Raw genomic sequence first — 20,117 nt, forward strand, 5'->3', positions numbered from 1 at the left:
GTTATTAATAAAATTTATTATATGCTCGACTCAGATGGTACATAATGTAACAGGTAATCGATACATTAACATTAACCTTTGCAGCCTTCTGTAGAGGCGATGGATTTCCAAAATTTGCACTATAATGCAATAATGGTTCACTGACAAAAACCGAAATGGTTTGAACATTATGACCGTTTACGCGGGCCAAATAATGGGCCCAAAAATCAGTTATTTGAACCGGTTTCTCGTCGATTTCTAGCCCGCTAAGGGCACTCCTTTCATTCCCCATTAATTTATTACAGAATTGAGCCACATGTATCACACAACGGTCGAAAGTAACAATCGTTTAACAAACATTTCTCGATCAATTGTTAAACAAAAAGAATCATTCGAAAGAATGCCTTGCAACAGTTGCAATTGTTTATTCCAGATTATAATGTTGCTTTGATTTTAGAACACATCACTAAACTCGATGTAGATCCTTCAAGTGTGACAGACGATAAAAAAATTGATATCAACTGTTTCATTTATCGCTGATAGCTATTTCTCAGACAGATACGCGATTTTAGCGCCATTATTCTAACAACGAATCCTCTTCATTTCATTTCACATATCTATTTTCGTTGCATAAATCAGTCTACAGTCGTATTTATCGAATACGGTAAGGATATATTGTGAGTTTGAGTTTTCATTTATAGATTAGAGTAATAAATTCCATCGTTGGAGTTTTATATCTTTTATGAACGTAAATGTAGGAATCGATTCACGCGGAAACATGTGCGGGAAATAAGTACACGCATGTATGTATGTATGTACTTCATTTGCATTCCAGAATCTAAACTAATTTAATTTGAAGTTTAGGGAAAAACTATTATATTTTTATTATTTCCGTGCAGTAATCATTGTATTATTTGCGGCGACGGCGAGATCGATGACGACAGCCATGATGTCATTCTAATAATAATCACGTTACCGATTCAGTTTTGAAAATTATAACACTAAGTTTTTAGCAATTTTACGCATGATATTTCAATGATGGTTGTGGTACTAATTAATAACAATAGCAGCGGCAGTAGTAACAACGGCGGCGATGAAGATGATCGTATATTGTATATATGTAGCATTGTAATACAATAGAAAGAACGATGATGATAATGATGACGAAAGTTACTACAAATAAAATAAAATTAAAATAAAATAATGTTTGTAATAATATTAATATTAATAATATAATAATAATGATGTTTGAATCGTAACGAAAGAAGAGAATATACATTTCTTTTTTGTACGACGTGTACGTTGCGACAAACAGTGTTGTGAGATATTACTAGCGAAATATTACTACACGCGAAGAAATCGAGCGCATTTCGTATTTCTGCAAGCAAAACACTCCTCGTTATCATTACATTTTTTTCCCCTAATCATTGATACTCTTTCCGAGAGTGGCTAGGTCATGATAATACATTCAGTACTATAAACAATTGTTGCACTATTTATTTTTTTCACAAGCTTTCTCATGACCTCACAGTATATTAATAAACGAATAATGTACATGAACTCTTTTTTACTTGCCATATCGTATTTAGAGGGACAACATCATGCAGATCTATACGACGATGAATCGCCGCACGGATATAATTCTTAATGTATTTTTTCGTTCCTTTTCCTTTTTTCCATTTTTTTGTTGGAATTTCGATATACGCAACAGTCTTCTTTGTCGTTTTGTTTCCGTTTTCCTTATTTTCTTTTAAAGTGATGCTCTGCGAATAATTGCAACGATCGTGCAATACTTTTCTCGAGGCAAGTCTCACGAGAAATCTGGCTTTATCGTATACCACAGACCGTCGTCGTGTTCACATACAGAAACATAAGTCTTGTGCACATTCATTAATCTTCATAGTAGTTGATAAACGCAGTTAATCGGTTAGGATGATCGATCGATATCGATTAGAGTTATATACGTTGTGCGCGTCAGTCTAGTCCTTTTAACTTCCTTCTCTCTTCATCAACTGAATATGTTGTTGGTATCCCCGTCGTTGAGGAAATCAATGATTGCTTTCTTCTTTTTTCTCTTTTTTGGATCAATCAGTCTCGTGGAAATCGATTGAGTTCCATCTTCTTGCCAAGCAGCATTTTATCCTACACATGCTCGGGCATTCTTGCACCCCTTTCACGATTTTCAAACGAAGGTGAAACGTTCGACAAAAGCAATCTCATTGTTCGAAATTTATGAAAAGATAACACGTGTTTCTATAATTGTTAATTCGGAGAAGCATCGGTATGTATGTAACAAATGTCACCTATAATTATTCCTTCGTTTCGATACACGTCACGATCAAATTATTAATCAAAACGAAACGTGGTCGATGCAATCGAAGTTACGAATTTCAAGCTCGCAAGCTGCTTTAAATTGACAGTAATACATAATACCAATCTCGAGCTACCATTCGCTCCACATGTACGATAAGTTCATGATCATTATCATTTACCTTCCGATCAACGTCGTACCATTATATATGCATATATATATGTATATGTATATATATATATATGTATATATATGTGTGTATGTGTGATCGTTAATTATATATATATATATTTTGTTTCAAATGGTGGACTGAATGTTCTTTTTTCACAATTCACTCGTTTTGTTGATTCACTTCTTCCTTATTGTCATTGTCTTGCGAGTTTACACTCGGTTTGGCGCCTCCTTGTTGTGCACCGGAGCTACCGTCGTTGATTTTATCATTGTGTGAATCCGTTTTTTCGTTCGCGTCCATTTTGACGTTTCCTGAAAACGAAGAACAAAACAAACATAGGAACGGTTCTCGTGCGACTGGAATTCTTAACTTTTTGACCATTTTTTTCCTCAATGATTGTTCGTATCAATACGACGTGACAAGCGCGAACCTTGAGTAGAGTAATATTGTTGTTGCATCTTCATGTTTCGTTGTTGTTGCTGTTGCTGCTGCTGCTGATGCAGATTCGGTCTGTGACGGTTGATTTGAGTTTGTTGTTGCTGTTGCTGGGAGGGCATGCAGTTAGGTTGCTGCTGTTGGGTGGGATTGTTCGGATTCGGGCCGGGCGTGAACGGAACGACCGGTCGTTGAATCGGTGGCGGGTATCTTTGTTGAGACGGTTGGATTCCACCGCGCGGTGGCATGCCCATGCCGCGTATATTTTGTTGCAATACCTGTAGAGACATTTCATACAACTTAAGTGTCTTAGTCTTAGCAGTTTGGGTGAGCATTAATGGAATTCGCGAAATTTGTGAACCAGGTTGATGCTATTTACCAGAGCTGATTGACTAACGCCTTGATATTGCTGATATTTGTGATGCTGCGTCGGACTTGGTTGCGACTGTTGAGAAGACGATTGTTGTTTGCAGCTTCTAGACTTGGGAGATGGAATTTGAGGCGCTGGAAAATTATTCATTATGTTACTATACAATTTCAGTGTTCAATCTAACATATAACGAAAGAAGTGAAATTACTAGAGCTAAAGACTGATGCTAGAACGTCTTGCTGGTTTCCCGATGGACTCTTCAATTGTCTGGGTTGCTCTTGTGGTTGATGTTTGCTGAGAAAATTAGGCCCCGTATTTCCCGGTCCAGGAAGTCCTCCGGTCGGATTGCGAAATTGCTGAGCGGCCGCGGCCGCTGCGATCTGTAGACCTGAGCTAGACAAGAAGCCGGAGCTGAAGTTTTGGAGTCCGACAGGTGTGGCACTACCAGTTGCCAAGCTCTGACTGTGCTGACCGAATCCTTGGAGTCCGTAATGAGTTCCGGTCTGTTGCGTAGCGCCTCCAGGTTGATAAAAACCTGTTTGAGACCCGGGAAACACGTCTAAAATGAAAACGTAACGATAGTGATTCGTCCTGAAGAATTATTACAGCAAATAATAATAATAAATTGCTCACCAGCTGAAGTCGCGCTATAATAGCTATTAGCCGACGCTTGTACATTCGGGCCAGGTCTCTGCACCAATTGGGAATTGCCCATGTAACTGCCACTCACGCCGAGTACTTGATTCGGATCATATGGTATGTACGTTAACTAAAAAGAAAACGAAAAAAGAACATCACCCGAAGAATTCTATAAACAGCTTCACGTGTGAGAAAATAGACGATAATATTAACTACGAGTCACAGTAATTAAGACTTACTGGGTTTGGTTGGGGAGCAGACGGTGCTTGAAAATGCGGAGCTTTGGTTCCGATAGCGCCGATAGGTTGAGATGATGGTTTCACGCTGGCTGACATCAAAGAGTTCGAAGAGGAACTAATCAGAACCGTGTTGGGATTGTTGCTCAACTGCTGATTCTGGCCAAAGGGCGGGGCGGCGGCTGCGGTCTGTAAAAACGTAACTTTCTTGTATTTCAAGTGTGCATTCGACTTGCAGCTGGATTAGAATTTGAATTATGTTACATTGTATATAGTAGTAATTAAAACGGTGACCACTTACGATTCGATATTGCGAGAGATTGCTTTGATACATGTCCGGCGTAGGCGCGTTAGGCGCGTGCGGTGGAGGAGGCGGAGGTTGTTGCAGGTAGACGTTTTGCTGACTGAACGAATTCTGGAGAGACGGCGCATACGGCGGATATTGCGTGAAAGCCGATCGACTTTGATCCAGCTGAAATGCTCCGTATAAACCTCCCGCCTGGGCTGGTAGTTGACCAGAACCAGTGTTGAATAATACAGCTGGTGGAGACGGTATGGCAGACATACTGCCGTACTGCGCAGCTTGAGAGCCGGGATACTGAGGGAATTCCTGGAAGAACGAACAAGAACAAATATAAATAAGAGAATAAATGAATAAGCGTGACACCAAGATTGAATAATTAATTAATGAATAATCACCTGATAATTGATATGAGAGGGTTGTCCAGTGGAGTTAAAGGGTGGTGGACTTAACGGTCCTTGCAGGCTAACAGGAGGATGTCCGATAGGACTCTGACCTGCCCCGATGGGACTCGGTCCAGGGACGGTCGAGCCAGATTGGCCACTACTGCTTCCCGAAGATTGTTGCTGCGGCTTCACCTGCGGGGGAACCAGCTGCGCATCAGGCAAAGAGTCAGCATCTTCCCACAGGGGACATGGTGTTTCATTATTTTTTTAGTTTTTTTTTTCTATTTACATCACTATCAACTGTCGACATCAATAACTCTAATCGATGCCGACCAAAAAGCGCGAATGTTTTTTTTTTTGAGAGGGTGGGGGGAGACAACGTATTCTCTTCTTTTTTTAAATCTTCCTTCTGAACTCTGGTGAAAATAGTTAGGTTCATTGCTAACAGTGTAATGCTTAATAATTAAGTAAACAAAATCGATTAACGGAGACTCTTGTTAGGAAAATGGCTGTAATAACGTAAATGATCATGATGTAAGAGCAGTGAATGACAAAAGCAACGTGGTAATGAAAAATTTGCGAAAGAAAAAAATTGGAAAATGACAATGACGATGTGCAATTAATTTGCGAAACGACGAATGCTTATACTTAGGCAAGTTTTACAAAAAAAAAACAAAAGACTTCGAAACAAAATCGGAGAGATGCACGTTAGCCACTTACCTTTCTGATTTTCACCATGGTAACTATCTTTCTTTTTTTGCTTTAAAAGGATTTTCGAATACGGACGGGAAACGTTAAAAATCAGAAGGAAACGACGGAATGAACAAACTGGAAGAAATGCGTTCTCACTCGAGTCTATGCTGAGTATCGAATCAATTTCTAGTGATGTAATAGTTTCTATATACATGCATGATAACATGATATAATGTTCGCGAAATGATTTCTCACCTTGCACACGTTCGTAGAAGTAGTTATTTCGTTTTTCATGTTAGTTTGATTGTACTGTTGATGGGGGCTGTAACTGTCATCAACATCAGTACTTTCGAACGGTTGAGGGAAAGTGTTCGCGCTAGTGACGACATTGCCATCTTCGTGCTCGACTACGGTTGGCATGGGAGGCGCATTCTCCCATACTTTCTTTACCGAGGCGATTTTCAGATTGAGCTCCGCTGCAGAAGGAGAAATAGTGTTCTGCCCAGTAGCTATATGCATCGACCGAGTCATTCCTAGGCTTTTGTTTTTGTCCTCAGTCAGCTGCGACAGATCGGAATCAAACGTGAAGTCTAATTTCATATCGGCGTTGTCCTCGTTCTTGTTGAACGACAGCGGCATTTGAATCGGCTCCTGGCTTTTATCTTTTATTAGATCGTTCGGTTTGTTCGAAAACGCTACAGGCAGACTTTGTTGCTGCTGCTGTTGCTGCATAGCAGCGGCATTATTATCTTCCTCTAAATCCGCGCGTTTCTCGACGCGTTGTTGTTGAGTCTTGATATGATTAGAGAATTTATTCTTCACTGCCAAATCAGAGGGCCCAGCCTTGGTAGTTTTCGAGTAATTTGTATTCTCGAAGATCAATGTTTGCACCGGAGGCGAAGAGACGTCAGAGACCGAAGTTTTCTCTATCAGTTGATCTTTCAGACTCTTACCAGCGTTCTTTTCACCGTTCGGAGAGTTTCGCTGGCTGCTACTGCCAGAATTGGTTTGATCGTTAACCTCGTGATTATGAACGTGACTATGATCGTTCTGCGTCGACAGACCAGCTATTAATTGGATATCGGTAGGAACAGTCGACGGTGAATTCGATCGTAATTGACTCGTGAACGGTTTGTCCCAAGCGTTGACGGAAGGTGGTGGAGCGGGACCGCTCGATGAGTCCTTTGCGTAGCTATTCGATGAACTGTTCATCTTATTTGAATCGTTTTGTTCTGACACGCACATTTGCTGCTGCTGTTGTTGTTGTTGCTGTTTCGCTAAGCGTTGCTTTTGGAATCTGGGTGCGAGCTTCTGACTTCTCGAAGTCCTACTGTCGTATTGTTTCTGCATGTTCGAAGGTTGTGGAATGGTTTGTCCAAGCAACGGCGGTATATTCTGGATCTGTTGCTGCAAAGTAGTAGACTGTTGTGAACCACCGTTTGTTTTCGATTTCGAATGATCGCGTTCTCTGTCCTTGTCCTTTTCACGTTTCACGGATTTCGTTTCCTCTTTTTGGCCGTGTCTCGAATCCTTTACATTCTTCTTCGAGCGCACTTCTTGGAAACCATCGGAGTCAACCTTATCTTCAACGACGTTCGGCCCATCCTCCGTGCAATTGCTCGCTTCTATTTCGCAGTCGATGGCTGCCTTCTTTTCCTTTCCCTGGACTTTCTTGTTAATGTCATTAAGAGTTTGATTAACTAAATTCGGATCGCTCAACTTCAATTCATCCACACGATTAACTGTACTATCCTTTACGGTCGATTTGCTCAGACTCGTTGAATTATTGCCAGAAGTTTGATTTCTCGACCTCCCGTTCTGCACTTGAGCAGTCTGCATTAATGGCGGAATGCTGCTCGAATGATTCTTTTGATTAACAAAACCTGAACTTTGTAAATTCCGTTTCTCAGCGCCGGGGGCTCGAGAGGTTGTACTGGAAGACTTTACGTTCTTTTCACGTTGATCGCGGTTATTGCCTGTCTGTTCGTTTCTACGCGAGTGCACGTTCGAAGCCACGGCGTTCGGACCACTGCCTGTGTTGGAACGTGTAGAAAACTGTTTGTTGCGACTGATGCGCGTCTCTTTGTGTTCCTCCACGTGACCCTCGCTTTTCTCGGACACGGTTTCCCAATCCTCATTTCCCACATCCGAGGAGGCTTGCTTCGATACGTTGCTACTGCTGCCGCGATAACGCAACTCGCGATTGTCTCTGCCCTATAATCAATACAAATAAATGTTATATAGAAATAACTGTCCACCAAATGTTTCATATAAATGAACCGGAAGTGAAGAATATAAATTTCTATGGATGCTTACCCTTCTACTTCCACTACGAGTTCGTTTGGAGCGTGATTCCTCTTTTCTTGAAGTCTGCACCTTTTGAGAAGAAGTAGCGCTACTCGCATGATTTGCATCCTGCTTGTTGCAAGACTGTTGCGCCTGTTGGGATTGTTGGTTCGGAGATTTGGCACGTTTTCCTGTTATACCAGCAGTAAGCGCTTGTTGTTTAGCGATGATTTTATCATCGGTTGATTCGATTTGCGACGGTAGTAAAACGTTTGACTCTTTCTCCGGAGTAGGCGTCGGAGGGTTCTGTCGTGTAGAACTTTGTTTTTCATCAATACTGCGTTCTGAGGAGAATGGACTTTTACTGGACGGTGGTCCATATCCCTCCATGCGGCTACCTGTGGTAGCTGTGCTTCGAATTCGAAAACTGCTACCTCGACCACGGCGCGACGGTTCTCCCGATGGAGCGAAGCCTTCGCGGCCCAATTTGCTATCGTAAGTTCGCTTGTCGCTGCGTTGCGACTGAGAATGATCGGAGCGTTTATCGTCACGAGAAGACACGGCTGCTTCCCGATTCCGTTCTTCTTTCTCCGCTTTCTGACCGGGCTTCGGCGATCTGGCCGATTTCTTTTCTTCCTTACCAGATTCAGTAGAACCGGATACTTCATCGGCACTATTTTCTGAATCGGTGTGCGCGTACGAACCACTTCTAGCGGACGCTGGTCTAGCAGAGGTTCTAGGCCCGTTTCGTCGTCCTCTTGATTCGGGACCTCGCCAGCCTCTATACACACTGTACGTACTTCCGCCCCATTGACGCCCACCTCGAGGCTCGCGTACCCTCGAGTTCGAGCTGCCGCTGCTAGTTCTGTTCCGTATATTTTTCTCTCGTTTATCATCACTCAACTGTTCTCCCGCAGTCGCATCCTCGCTCAGCGTTTCCTCTCTTTTGTCAAGACTTAATTTATCGAAACTTTGTTTCAAGTCTTCTGAATCCTTTTCGCCCTTGGCAGGTTCCAAAGCTTTCTCCTCTTCCTTTTCAAACGTCGGCGAAACGGCATCCGCCCATGCTTTTGGAGAATTATCGCCCCTCTCGATTGCCCGTGTACTGTCGCTAACGCGATCGACTTTTCTATTCCAAACGTCCGCTTCCTTCTTTGCCTCCGAGGTAGCCTCCTTCGCCTGATCCTTCTTTTCTTGATCGGAACTTGCCCGTTTCAATTGGGTCAAGTTGCGCTTTTCACTTTTCAACTCGTCGGCCTCGATTCTCTCCTTGGTTACAGGACCCATAGGTTGTCGCCTATCTCTCTCTCGTTCACGAATCTCCTCGTGATACGTATCGCGTTTGCTTTCCTCGTAATCGGTGACCTCGTTCACCCAGGAACTGCAATCCCGCAATTTGTGTGAATCGTCGTCGCGCAAAGATGTCTTCGATTCCCGCGAGGCACGACTGTCGCGAGAATCCGGTCTCTGCGGACGCTCGCCGCGTTCCATACGTTCCTCCCTCTGTGCATCGCGACGGTTATCGATCATTCTGTCTTGCATGATACGTTCTTCACGCCACTCACTGCTCTCAGATCTTTCTCTTTGATCGCGGTCCCGATCTCGTTCGCGATCACGATCCCGGTCGCGATCCCGTTCACGATCACGTTCGCGATCACGGTCACGGTCGCGGTCGCGATCGCGCTCACGGTCACGCTCACGATCGCGTTCACGATCACGGTCACGATCGCGGTCACGGTCGCGTTCACGCTCACGATCGCGCTCCCGGTTGCGCTCGTCAAACGTGTCCTGTTAAAAAATAAAAATGTGCAGTGAAAGTTAATTAAGGACTGTTGTGACAGGAAAGCGGTTAAGAATTTATGTACCTTCAAATAATTATCATAGTCCTTTTTGTCTTTGTTATCTCTTTCTCGAGTTTCTCTCGAGTCTCTCGTGTCCCTGTTGGTACGATTATCACGGATATCCCGAGTATCTCTGATATCTCTCGATTCCACGCCATCCTTCGAGTCTCGATCTTTGTTATCGTCGAAGTATCGTTCACGTTCCCAAGAATCACGGGAATGTCTATCATCGTATTCGTGATCTCGGCAGTTGCGATTGTACTCGTCGTAGTAACCGGCCGACTTGCGTGTCTCGTATGATCGGTGCGAGGAATGACGGTATCGATCGTCCCGAAGTAAGCTACCGCGGTAATCTCGAGACGGAGGTCGCTCATCATCCATCGAAGTAGAAATGTCTGAATCGGTTCTGGTCCGACGTTGCGACGGAGCGCTATGCGATGATGCTTTCAGGTTGCTATCTATTGACACAAAGAGAATTATTGCATTATATTTTTTCGATGAGACGGGAGTATACATTTAAAAAAGTAAGAATTATTGAAAAATCTAGAATACAATAAATATTTTACTTTGAATTTGCACTTACTTAAAGAGCCGTGGCTAGAAACCCATCTACCAGGATCGTATTGCTGGGAGAATGGAACCGATTGAAAAGATGATCTTTCGGTACTAGGAGAAATCCGGTTAAGACCGGCATTGATTTTTTCTGCCTGTTGTTTTTGAAACCGAGGCGGCAGATTGTTTTGAAATTGTCGAGAAAACGTAGCGTGCAGTTCACGATCTCTAGTTTCCCTTTGATCGCGTTCGCGGTCTCGTTCTCTGTCCCGGTCGCTGCGAATGCTATCCGGTTGCCTTGCGAAACCTTGTCGCTCTGGTTGCCGGAAATCCGACATCAGCTGATCACGTGAATCTCTGCCGTCTTTCGGACCGTCCCTAGGCTCACGTGATTCACGCGTTAAAGACTTCTCGTCCTTTCCTTCAGATCGTTCGCGGTCTCTGTTCTCCCGTTCCCTACTTTCTCTGTCACGTTCCCAATCGGGTACGGAAATTGGCACTGGTGGAACACTTATCAAGCTTTTCGATTCGTTTGCTTGTTTCTCCTTCAATTTCTGTTCTAAGTCCTGTAATTTCTTAGCTGCCGCTTGTCTAGCTGATTCCTGATACCGTTTTTCTTCTTCCTCTTTACGTTGCCGAGCACGCTCTACAGCAGACGCGACTTCAACCACCTTAAGTCTGCGTCGCTCGTTCCACGCCTCGTCATCTTCTACGCCTATATGAATCAGAAAATTTGTACGTGTACATTACCATTATAGATAAAAACGACTTTACTTTTATAGTAGTGTCTTTTAGTCATGTAGATATACTGACCTCTCAAGGGATGCACTGCATGCAGTTGCGATTGACCGCTGTAATTGTTAGCTCCGTTGGAACCACGATAATCTCTGGGTAAGGAGCTCTGAATCCATGGACGATGAGTCGTTTGATCTCGGGATTCCTTCAAATCTCGATTATCGTGATTATCGCGGCCATCACGGTTTTCGCGGTTATCTCTTGTCTTCTCCCTCTCTTCTACAGAATTTTCTTCATTTTTCTCCTCCTTGCTGTCCCGCTTTTCATCTTTCTTCGATGAATCAAGATCAGGTTCGTCGTCGCTAAAGGCAAGCTTCTGATTGTAATCGATGTCGTCGTGCGCCGCCCATCCAGCGTCGCGAGAGATATCGTCCATACGAGTAAGATCTTCCTCTTTAATAATTGGGCGTGTGATAATTTCTTCATCGGGAACACGTTCGCGTTCTTGTTGACGTACAGCCGGGGCAGGGAATCGTTCCGCGGAATAATTGAACCGGGGTCTAGGCCCGGCAGAATTAGCGTTTGGCGGGAATTGTGGAGAAAATCCACCGGCAAAATTTCCTCTGTACATCTAAACTCATTAAGAGGAATCAAGTTGTTGAATGTTCTTGCATTAGAGAAAGGTAAAAATTATACATATCAATAAAAGAACGTACAAATGGAGGTATAAGTCCTCTGTAATGATGTAGATTTGGACCAACTTGATGAGAACTAGAACTCAGAGCGTTCTGATTGTTTGAAGAATTATGAGGGCCTGCCGGGACCATGCCCATGTTGGGAGACTGGGCCAAGTTCTGTCGCCCGCCACCAGGTATGTCGGTGTGTCCTCCCGATCCAGCGATGTTCAGAGGGGGGGCCTGGACCCCTGAACTCCCACTTCCGGAACCAGCTGCTCCTATTACCGCACCACTGGCCGTGCGACTTCCACCTTGTATCCAACTTCCTTCCGCTAGTACGAAATTTCAATTTATTTAAAAAAACTATGTATTAATTCTATGTAATATACAGAATAGTTTTTCTGTCATGCCTTCGGTCTCAATTCACGTATTTTACGATTATTGTGAATGTTCTGTGGAATAAGATTTATTCGATTTTATATGAACCGTACTTTGGGGCCGCAAACTCGGTCCAGGTCCGTACTGCGCGTTCAACTCCCGATTTCCTGTTTGTTGCTGCTGTTGCTGCTGCTGTTGTGATTGTTGTTGGCCTCCTGATGCAATACCTAAATGTTAAAACGTTAAACGTTTCCTAGTTATCAGTTTACGTTTCAGTTTGCCTCAACAATTTATCATACCGTCTCCAGATCTGCTCATTATTGCACTCCATGTTGATTTGTTGTTCGCATCTGTCGAGTATGAAGTCGGTGAAGTATTTTGTTGTCCTGGGAGTAATGAATGTAATGATGTTGCTGTGACAGTTCCGGTTACACATTGTGTGGTTGAAGAATTTGACTAGCAATGAAATAGTTAATATTTTTATCAGTTTTACATACAAATCAAAATTATTTAACGCTTTACAGATATGCATACTGTCATGAGACTTACCGTGGATGTATCTGATGCAGTTGCAGCTGTAGTAGTTGTAGCAGTAGTGATGGCAGTAGTCGACTCTTTAGTAGTAGCCCAACCGCTTCCTCCGCTTGGTACAAGACTGACAGCCGGATCGTTACTGCTATGTTCACTTTTTAAACTAGGCAGATTAGCAGGAGGTCGTCGTGCCGAGGGCACTTTCCCAAGACTTTGCATTCCATGTTTGCGTGGTAATGTGTTTTTTTGCTGATGTTGTTCTAAAGATTCTCCCTAAGTATACAACGAATGGGATACAAATTCCATTTCCTCTTAAGAACTTTTGTTAAGTGCATTTACTTATTATAGAAATACAAAATGCGCAAAGAAAATAGTAAACACGTAAGGAGAACATAGTGTATACGAATATAAATTTAATTATATGTGGTACAAGAAAAAACACATAGAAAAAGGAAAATGTAACAGATAAACAAAGAAAATAGAACAAAACTTTTTGGCCAACTCACCCTACTCACCCGGTACAAGCTATTGATGTCTAATGATTGGAATTTGGATTTTCCTTTCTCCCCCTTCGACACGAGCCCTGACAGAGTAGACATGCTGTCTGCAGGCAACCATTTAGTACCAATCAGACCCAAAGAACGAACCCTTTGTCTGAAATCATGATTGACATTTACATAAACTTCTGGCTTTAATCAATAATAGAACTAGATTAGATAAAAAAATTCACAAAGATTTTGGGAAATCTTTTATTACAATTAGAGAAAGATATAAAGAAGTAACGAACATATCCTGCAAGAGAAAATATATATGTGTGTAATAATATAATTGTTATTGACCTGCTGAATTCTTAATTATAATTATCATCAAGTATAATCATTCAGGTTTATAGTCAATCAAAACTAATAAAAGTGTGTAGACGGAGAAAAATATATAGAATTTAATTAAACACGCAAGTTATAATTAATATAAAGAGAAGAAAGAAAGGGAAAAAATAAAGAAAAGAAAAAACTATCGCGGATGGTAGTTATTAAATTATGCACGAAAATTGAATGGTAAATCAATATTACCTTACGTCAATCGTAACGCGCACGGGAAAATATTGGCAAAACAAATTTCGTAAAATTCGAGGGAACACTTATGGAGGCCGATAGAAAGTCGCGTAGGAGAGTTTCAGAAAGCTTTGTTGCAACAAACGAATGGGTACAAAGAAGACAGAGCGAGAGACTTATAGACGGAGAAGCAAATTGTTGAGCAAAATAAGCGAGAAACGATAAAAAAATGCTTGGAACAGCCGGAGTGTAACGATCGGACCCAACCCCTCGATCGCGATGTCAAACTCACAAAAATTCAAAACAAAAAGATTCGCTCCCAAGTATTGTTAAAATTCGACTAACTAGAAGTTATTGGTGGATATCACATACCGCGGAACGTCAAAATAACTCCGAGACGATGTCGGAATACAAAGGAATCCTTCGAGACCGAGCGATCAAGGAATAAAGTGTTAGATAGCAAGGTTCCCACGTAGAAAAAAAAGTTGGTACGAAAACGTAAATGAAAGAAAATAATGACTTACCTTGGTCCGTCCAAATGGGTTTCTAATTCACAAAAGGGTTAATTCCCAGTTAAATTAATTAATGTCCGGATCGCCGCGGATTACAATTATTACAAGCGTACCGCGCCTGCGAGACACAGAAAGTTCTTTTCCACAATTCGTCCAAGATGGCGAATGCGCGACTTTCGGCTCTTCTTCCGCGATCAATACAATTACGTCATGCGACCGAAGAGAGCCGTTTGCACAGACGCGCCACTCGTCCGGATTTTCTTGTCACACCTCTCTGATAAATTTCACAATTCGATATCTTTCCGTTTGATCATATAAAATATAATATTATCCCTGCTTCGAACAACGCTAAATGCACTTTTTCACGAGTTAAAACTATGCCACAGTACCCAATATCTTTTTTTACCTAACCGTTACTTGCGACGAGAAACGAGCGGAACATTCAGCAGAAATAAGTGGCGCTACTGCCTGCCTGCTGCGACGATTCCTTACCGCTCTGAACCAAAGTCAAATTGGTTACAAACTTGTCTATCCTTCGTGAATTACATTCCGTACAATTCGGGTATGTTTAGGATCTGCTTCATTATTATCTTATAATTATACGTTTCCCAATTTATTACGTATTTTATAATTAATTTGAAAGTGATACGTTCGATGTAGATTCCAGTCCATATCGAAATAAATTCGTGCATTTGATTTCGTTGGTAATTCTATAAAATTCAATATGGCCTTTCTCTGCGTCTATACGTAGATCGTATGTATATACATTTGCGTTTATTTTTTCTTAATGATGCGCTCTATGCAAATAACGAACGAGGAGCGTGAATGATATTAACAATAATAAAGAGCACATCTCGTTATCCATTAATGCCTGGACAATTATATCGAAGATGGTACGTGATAAACATTATTTCTCTTTGTATTACTAACGTTCACGCATACATACATGTATTGCACATGTACAAAAAGTGACATGGCTCAAAAATAAAATAATTTGATAAACACCTCTCTGTTCTATAAAGTTGGAACTTTAGTGTTCGAATCGACAAATATGTTCTGAATTATACTTGATGTGTTCGTATATCCATATTTACATAAATTATAATGAAATTCTTATTTGCAGAGTGTAACATTGCATACCGACGTTGGTGATATAAAGATAGAATTATTTTGTGAGTTGTGCCCAAAAACATGCGAGGTAGGAGTTTTATAGAATTAATTTTAGAACATTGAAAGAAAGTTGATAACAAAATGTTTATTTTGCAGAATTTTTTAGCCTTATGTGCTAGTAATTACTACGACAATTGCTTATTTCATAGAAATATAAAAGGTTTCATTGTACAAACTGGGGATCCAACACAGACTGGCAAAGGTGGGACGTCAATCTGGAACCGGAAATTTGAAGACGAATTTAAAGAAGAATTGAAACATAGTGCAAGGGGACTTATTTCTATGGCTAATAATGGCCCAAACACGAATGGTAGTCAATTTTTTATAACATATGGATCCCAACCACACTTGGACCTAAAATATACTTTGTTTGGAAAGTAAGTATACTTTTTACTTGTATAATGTAATATATAAACCATACTGTTCGATTTGTAGATTAAAAAGCATTGGTTTACTGTATGTTTTAGGGTAATAGATGGCTTGGAAACTCTTGAGCAGTTAGAAAAGTTACCAGTGAATCCCAAGAACTATAGACCACTTACAGAGACTCGAATAAACAGCGTGACTATACATGCCAACCCCTTAGCAGGATAAATGTAAATATATTTATATTTTAAAATACTATTTTATACATCTAAAATTTCTTAGAATTGAGAGAGACATTAATTTACAATTGTTTACCCCGAGTATCACACTTGTGTTAGCAGCTGTAGATCCACTGCATATCGTTTTCCATTAACTTCGAGCTCGTAATTACCATTCTCCAAGAATTCCTTTGTTATATCTCCTCCATCTGGATGCTTTATATACCTGATATTAAGCAATATTAATCACAATTTTCTGAATTCTATTTTATTTTATATTACATACCCGTGCCCTATCGCCTTTTCACAACTGTATCCCTTTTCCCCTCTTCGTAAATAACCAACTAGATGATTGTCTCTGTATATAACTTCTAGACCCCACAGTGGAATGGAGCTAGTGAAACACTCAATATTAGTATGACATAAAACTTAAATACAAATATTTACAATGATCTCACTGCTATACCTATCTACGTGAAGACGAACGAACTTCTTTTTTATCCCAGCTGTTCGCAATCGATCGATAACTGCTTTCCCTAAATATTCGCCAGACTCACGACAAATGGACTCAAGTCCAACTTCCACGGGATTATCATCCGTTCTAATATCTAATCCCCAAATGAGATTACCTGAGCATTTAAGTAATTTTATTAGTAGTAGTTTTATAAAACGAATAAGAAAAAGTAGTTTACCTTTTTCACAACTAAGACTAGAGAGTGCTCGATGTCCAGCGTGTTTCATATTGTACGGTTTACCGCACTCAATTAAGTTTGTATAAACTAGACGACACGACGATTTTGGAATGTGCAACTCGAAGCCAAGTTCACCAACCGTACTATATCTAATCAAACGTACTATTTCTCCTTTAACTTTCGCTAATCTTGTTGTTGCATATTTGAAAGTTTCATCTGAGATTTCATGTTCTATCAATCTCTCCACTAAGTTTCGACTAAATCATGATTTAAGAATTTTATTATTCAAATGAGCTCAAATAATCCTAATACATGCATGTAATACAATACCTATTAGGTCCTTGCACGGATAGAACACCAATTTGTTCGGTAACATCATGTAACGTTACGTCAAAACCTTTTTCCTCTATTACTTTACTCATGTGAGCCCAAGTTTGATAATAAGATGAATCGTTTGTGACTAAAAAAAGTAATCAATGACATGGTTAATCATTAATAACGATTAAGTTTGATACTGATCGTTCATATTTTAAAAAACGTACGTATGTAGAACGCCTTGTCTTTAAATATCGGATCCACGATTCCACTGGAGCCGGGCTCCAAAATTGTAACTGTACAGTCCGCTTCGATTCCTCCACTCCGATTCAACATAAGCGTGTAAATAGTTTCGTTGGAATTGCAGTTCGTACTTGCGGTGAACAAGTGGTCTGCCGCTTTTTGAGCCTCAGGCCCGCAAAGATAGAATTTTCCAATACTAGACACATTGAATAAAGCAACGCTTTTGCGACAAGCAAGTGCTTCTTCCCGAATCTAATTAAAAATCGTTTACAATTAGTACCTTTTCTACTTCGTTGTTTCACCTACTTCAATTTTAAAGTCTTACTATTTGATCGTACGGTGACAAATTAAAAGTACACTCTTTTTCTACTATCTCGCGGTATTTATCATCCCGATTTGTTTCGTTATAAGCGTATGGTAAAATTTCTACTTTTTTGTTTGAGAACCATGCAGGCCTCTCCCAGCCTTGGCAGTCTTCCATAATGGCACCTCTTTCAACGAGTAACTAAAATAATTAAGTAAAGTGATAATAAATTAAGAGATAATTAAGTTAAGTAGTGAGTTTACTTGTTACGTATTTATACAAGACTTCTGCGTAATTAAATTAATATTACCTCGTGGAAAGGGTCTGTTCTAAGATTCCTGCCACTCAACGGTTTGTCGTACGGAAATTTAATACCATAATTGTTTCCATAAGCTTCGTAAGTTCTTTCCTTTAACCAAGTAAAATTGTTTCTTTGTACCGGAGAAAATCTGAGCAGGCCAATAATAAAGGAATTTAGAATAGCTCGAAATTGAATGCTTTAGTAGCAAATTTTAAATAAAAGTGATGGAACCTTCTAATATCAAAATTGAACATATAATCATTCGGCCGCCCATTAATTATCCACTGCGCGATGCGTTGCCCGCATCCGCCTCCTAACATCATACCAGCGCTGTTATAACCGCAAGAATAAAAGAATCCCGAACATTGCGGATCCTCACCTTTCAAATTCGCTTAAAGTTAAAACGAGAAACGAAGGAAACATACATATGTATAAGTCTCTTTAAATACCCATAATCGGTTTAAGATCAGGAGTGAAGCTCTCCAGTCCGCATATTGTTTTCTTTATTCCTGTTGTCGATAGTTTAGGAACCAATTGCATCAAAGGACCCAAGAATGTGTTGAACATGTCCCAATCCACTTCGTAAAGACCGAACGCAAAATTTTCAGGAGCCTTTCGTACAAATGCGAAATTCGATTTACGATTCTATATTTGAAGTATACATTGCAAATTTAACTTTAGGACTCACAGTTGATATTTGAAATGGATTCTTCTCGTAACCGCCTATGTACATTGAATTTCCCTGGATTCGAACATATGTACTCATATCGTTGTCTCTGATATGTGGATAATTCTGCACTCCTTCCATGGTCTCAGTAATAGCGTAAGTGTGCTGAATCGGCATTACAGGAATATCTAAGTTAATCATGTTTGCTATTTTTTTCGACCATGCTCCAGCCGCGTTCAAAATAATATCTGTCTTTATGGTTCCGTATGGGGTTTCCACACCGTAAACCTTTTTCTTATTCAAAATAGTTTCCTTAGTGAGTATCTTCGTGATAGGACAATCTTCAAAGATCTATAAATGATTTAAATATCCGTATATTTCTTTCTTATAAAAGATATTAAAGAGTATTGAGCAGAAACTACCTGGGCACCATTTCCTTTAGCCGACTTTATTAAAGCGTTTATCAACATGGAAGGGTCAACGACCCCATCATCTGCACAGTAGAGGGCTCCTATAATACCTTCTTCGCTCATCAGAGGAAATAATTCCCTTGCCTCTTTGGGTGAAACAACTTGCGCTTCTACGCCAAAAACTTTAGAAACGGCTGCTATTCTCTGGTAAGAGTACCAACGTTCCTATAATAGATGTAAAATGAAATAGATCAATGAGACCGAGACTGAAAATAATGATATTCACTTTGGTGCGCGCAGGGTAAAGACCACCATTCTGTACCCATCCTGAATTCAGCCCTGTTTCGTTTTCCAGTGACTGAACAACTTGTTTAGTAGTAGCTAGTAATTGAATCTCAGTATCGTACGGCCCTCGTACTCCCCATACGAGACCTGCGGTGTGCCATGTCGTGCCAGACGTTAATTTCGATTTCTCCAACAATACAGCATTGACACCGCGCTTTGCTAAATGATAAAGGGCATTACAGCCCGCGTTACCTCCACCTAAAAGAGACAAAATAATCTTATTTTACGTGTCGATGTGCAATAGTAGCTAATGAACGTTCTCATTTACCTATCACTACAACATCTGCGTGATCCGGTAATCGTACCGCAGATGACGAATACCGCCGTCTTCCTGTTATTAATCTAGTACAGTTAATGCGCATTTCATATAACTAGAAATAACTTGATTTAATAACGATAATAAATATCATGCGAATCCAAAGAAACGTGCGAGAATACCTTCTGCTTCGTTGAGAGCATCCAGAGACGAGAGAGGCAATATGAATAAATATTATCTTCTACTGTTTTACTCTTTATAAATAAACTGTTCTATCTGGCTAGCTTATCAGTTGCTTTAACAACACGACCCTGTTTTTTAAACCGCACTAATCAAACGTTTACATTAATCATCTACTTGTGTGAAACATATTTTATGGATTAATATGAAAATATGATATACGTTCATTATTTTTTATCTTCGCTTCACACTTTCTGAATTGTGTGAACTGTTACACGGTAGATACCCATATATATATATATATTTATTTATCCTTAGTTTACAATTAAAATTATATTTATAACGTTATCTGTGTTGATCAACCTTCTAATTAACTTTGTTTATAAAGTTAAGTACTGAAAATGCGTCTAGCGATATGATATCATTCAATCGCAGTTTCTCCGTAATGAGATTTCTTAATTGGTGAACTTAAGAAATGATTTGATCGAACATGTTGTTTGTTAATTAACAAATACTGACACCTCGACGGCGTGTATATTCACATGGGACATATAACAGAAATTA

General features: G+C 40.4%; 4 protein-coding genes across 9 annotated transcripts in view; 1 reads left to right on the forward strand and 3 right to left on the reverse strand.

The window, feature by feature from the left end:
• Nucleotides 1-836, reverse strand: part of LOC108629289 (protein-associating with the carboxyl-terminal domain of ezrin) — a 5,547-nt gene extending 4,711 nt beyond the window's left edge. The window contains exon 1 of the mRNA XM_018031879.2: nt 77-836. Within this exon, the coding sequence (XP_017887368.1) occupies nt 77-271 (195 nt within the window). The 5' untranslated portion in view covers nt 272-836. The remainder of the gene's footprint in view (nt 1-76) is intronic.
• A 425-nt stretch (nt 837-1,261) lies between these two features.
• On the reverse strand, nt 1,262-14,572 carry nocte (no circadian temperature entrainment). Of its 4 annotated transcripts, none has more exons than XM_018031827.2 (19): nt 14,099-14,572; nt 13,038-13,176; nt 12,541-12,795; nt 12,291-12,447; nt 12,105-12,218; nt 11,653-11,945; nt 11,015-11,567; nt 10,233-10,916; nt 9,674-10,107; nt 7,839-9,596; nt 5,778-7,736; nt 4,842-5,036; nt 4,444-4,752; nt 4,146-4,331; nt 3,901-4,036; nt 3,476-3,826; nt 3,277-3,401; nt 2,893-3,196; nt 1,262-2,773 (listed from the first exon to the last, which is right to left on the reverse strand). In XM_018031827.2, exons 2-19 carry the CDS (start codon nt 13,119-13,121, stop codon nt 2,622-2,624), a joined length of 8,049 nt encoding a protein of 2,682 aa, XP_017887316.1. In that variant the 5' UTR covers nt 13,122-13,176; nt 14,099-14,572; the 3' UTR covers nt 1,262-2,621. The 4 variants fall into 4 exon arrangements, with proteins under 4 accessions (XP_017887316.1, XP_017887317.1, XP_017887319.1 ...); XM_018031828.2 differs by having other exon boundaries at nt 4,842-5,021; nt 13,029-13,176; XM_018031830.2 differs by having other exon boundaries at nt 2,893-3,175; nt 13,029-13,176.
• A 209-nt stretch (nt 14,573-14,781) lies between these two features.
• On the forward strand, nt 14,782-17,933 carry LOC108629229 (peptidyl-prolyl cis-trans isomerase-like 3). 3 transcript variants are annotated; one of them, XM_018031777.2, is made up of 5 exons: nt 14,786-14,979; nt 15,210-15,284; nt 15,353-15,633; nt 15,724-15,852; nt 17,534-17,933. In XM_018031777.2, exons 1-4 carry the CDS (start codon nt 14,977-14,979, stop codon nt 15,848-15,850), a joined length of 486 nt encoding a protein of 161 aa, XP_017887266.1. In that variant the 5' UTR covers nt 14,786-14,976; the 3' UTR covers nt 15,851-15,852; nt 17,534-17,933. The 3 variants fall into 3 exon arrangements, with proteins under 3 accessions (XP_026672927.1, XP_017887266.1, XP_017887267.1); XM_018031778.2 differs by having other exon boundaries at nt 17,544-17,933; XM_026817126.1 differs by lacking the exon at nt 15,210-15,284 and having other exon boundaries at nt 14,782-14,979.
• LOC108629225 (sarcosine dehydrogenase, mitochondrial) lies at nt 15,322-20,014 on the reverse strand. The gene is made up of 16 exons (XM_018031772.2): nt 19,556-20,014; nt 19,386-19,488; nt 19,059-19,315; nt 18,785-18,997; nt 18,384-18,713; nt 18,145-18,307; nt 17,927-18,074; nt 17,705-17,843; nt 17,416-17,595; nt 17,075-17,342; nt 16,863-16,992; nt 16,533-16,789; nt 16,307-16,469; nt 16,127-16,234; nt 15,938-16,066; nt 15,322-15,471 (listed from the first exon to the last, which is right to left on the reverse strand). Exons 1-15 carry the CDS (start codon nt 19,574-19,576, stop codon nt 15,946-15,948), a joined length of 2,601 nt encoding a protein of 866 aa, XP_017887261.1. The 5' UTR covers nt 19,577-20,014; the 3' UTR covers nt 15,322-15,471; nt 15,938-15,945.
• Between the last annotated feature and the right edge of the window lie 103 nt (nt 20,015-20,117).

Source organism: Ceratina calcarata, unplaced genomic scaffold (genome assembly GCF_001652005.2).
Source record: "Ceratina calcarata isolate Rehan_Ccalc_2016 unplaced genomic scaffold, ASM165200v1 scaffold557.2, whole genome shotgun sequence".
In the NCBI taxonomy this organism is placed as follows: domain Eukaryota; kingdom Metazoa; phylum Arthropoda; class Insecta; order Hymenoptera; family Apidae; genus Ceratina; species Ceratina calcarata.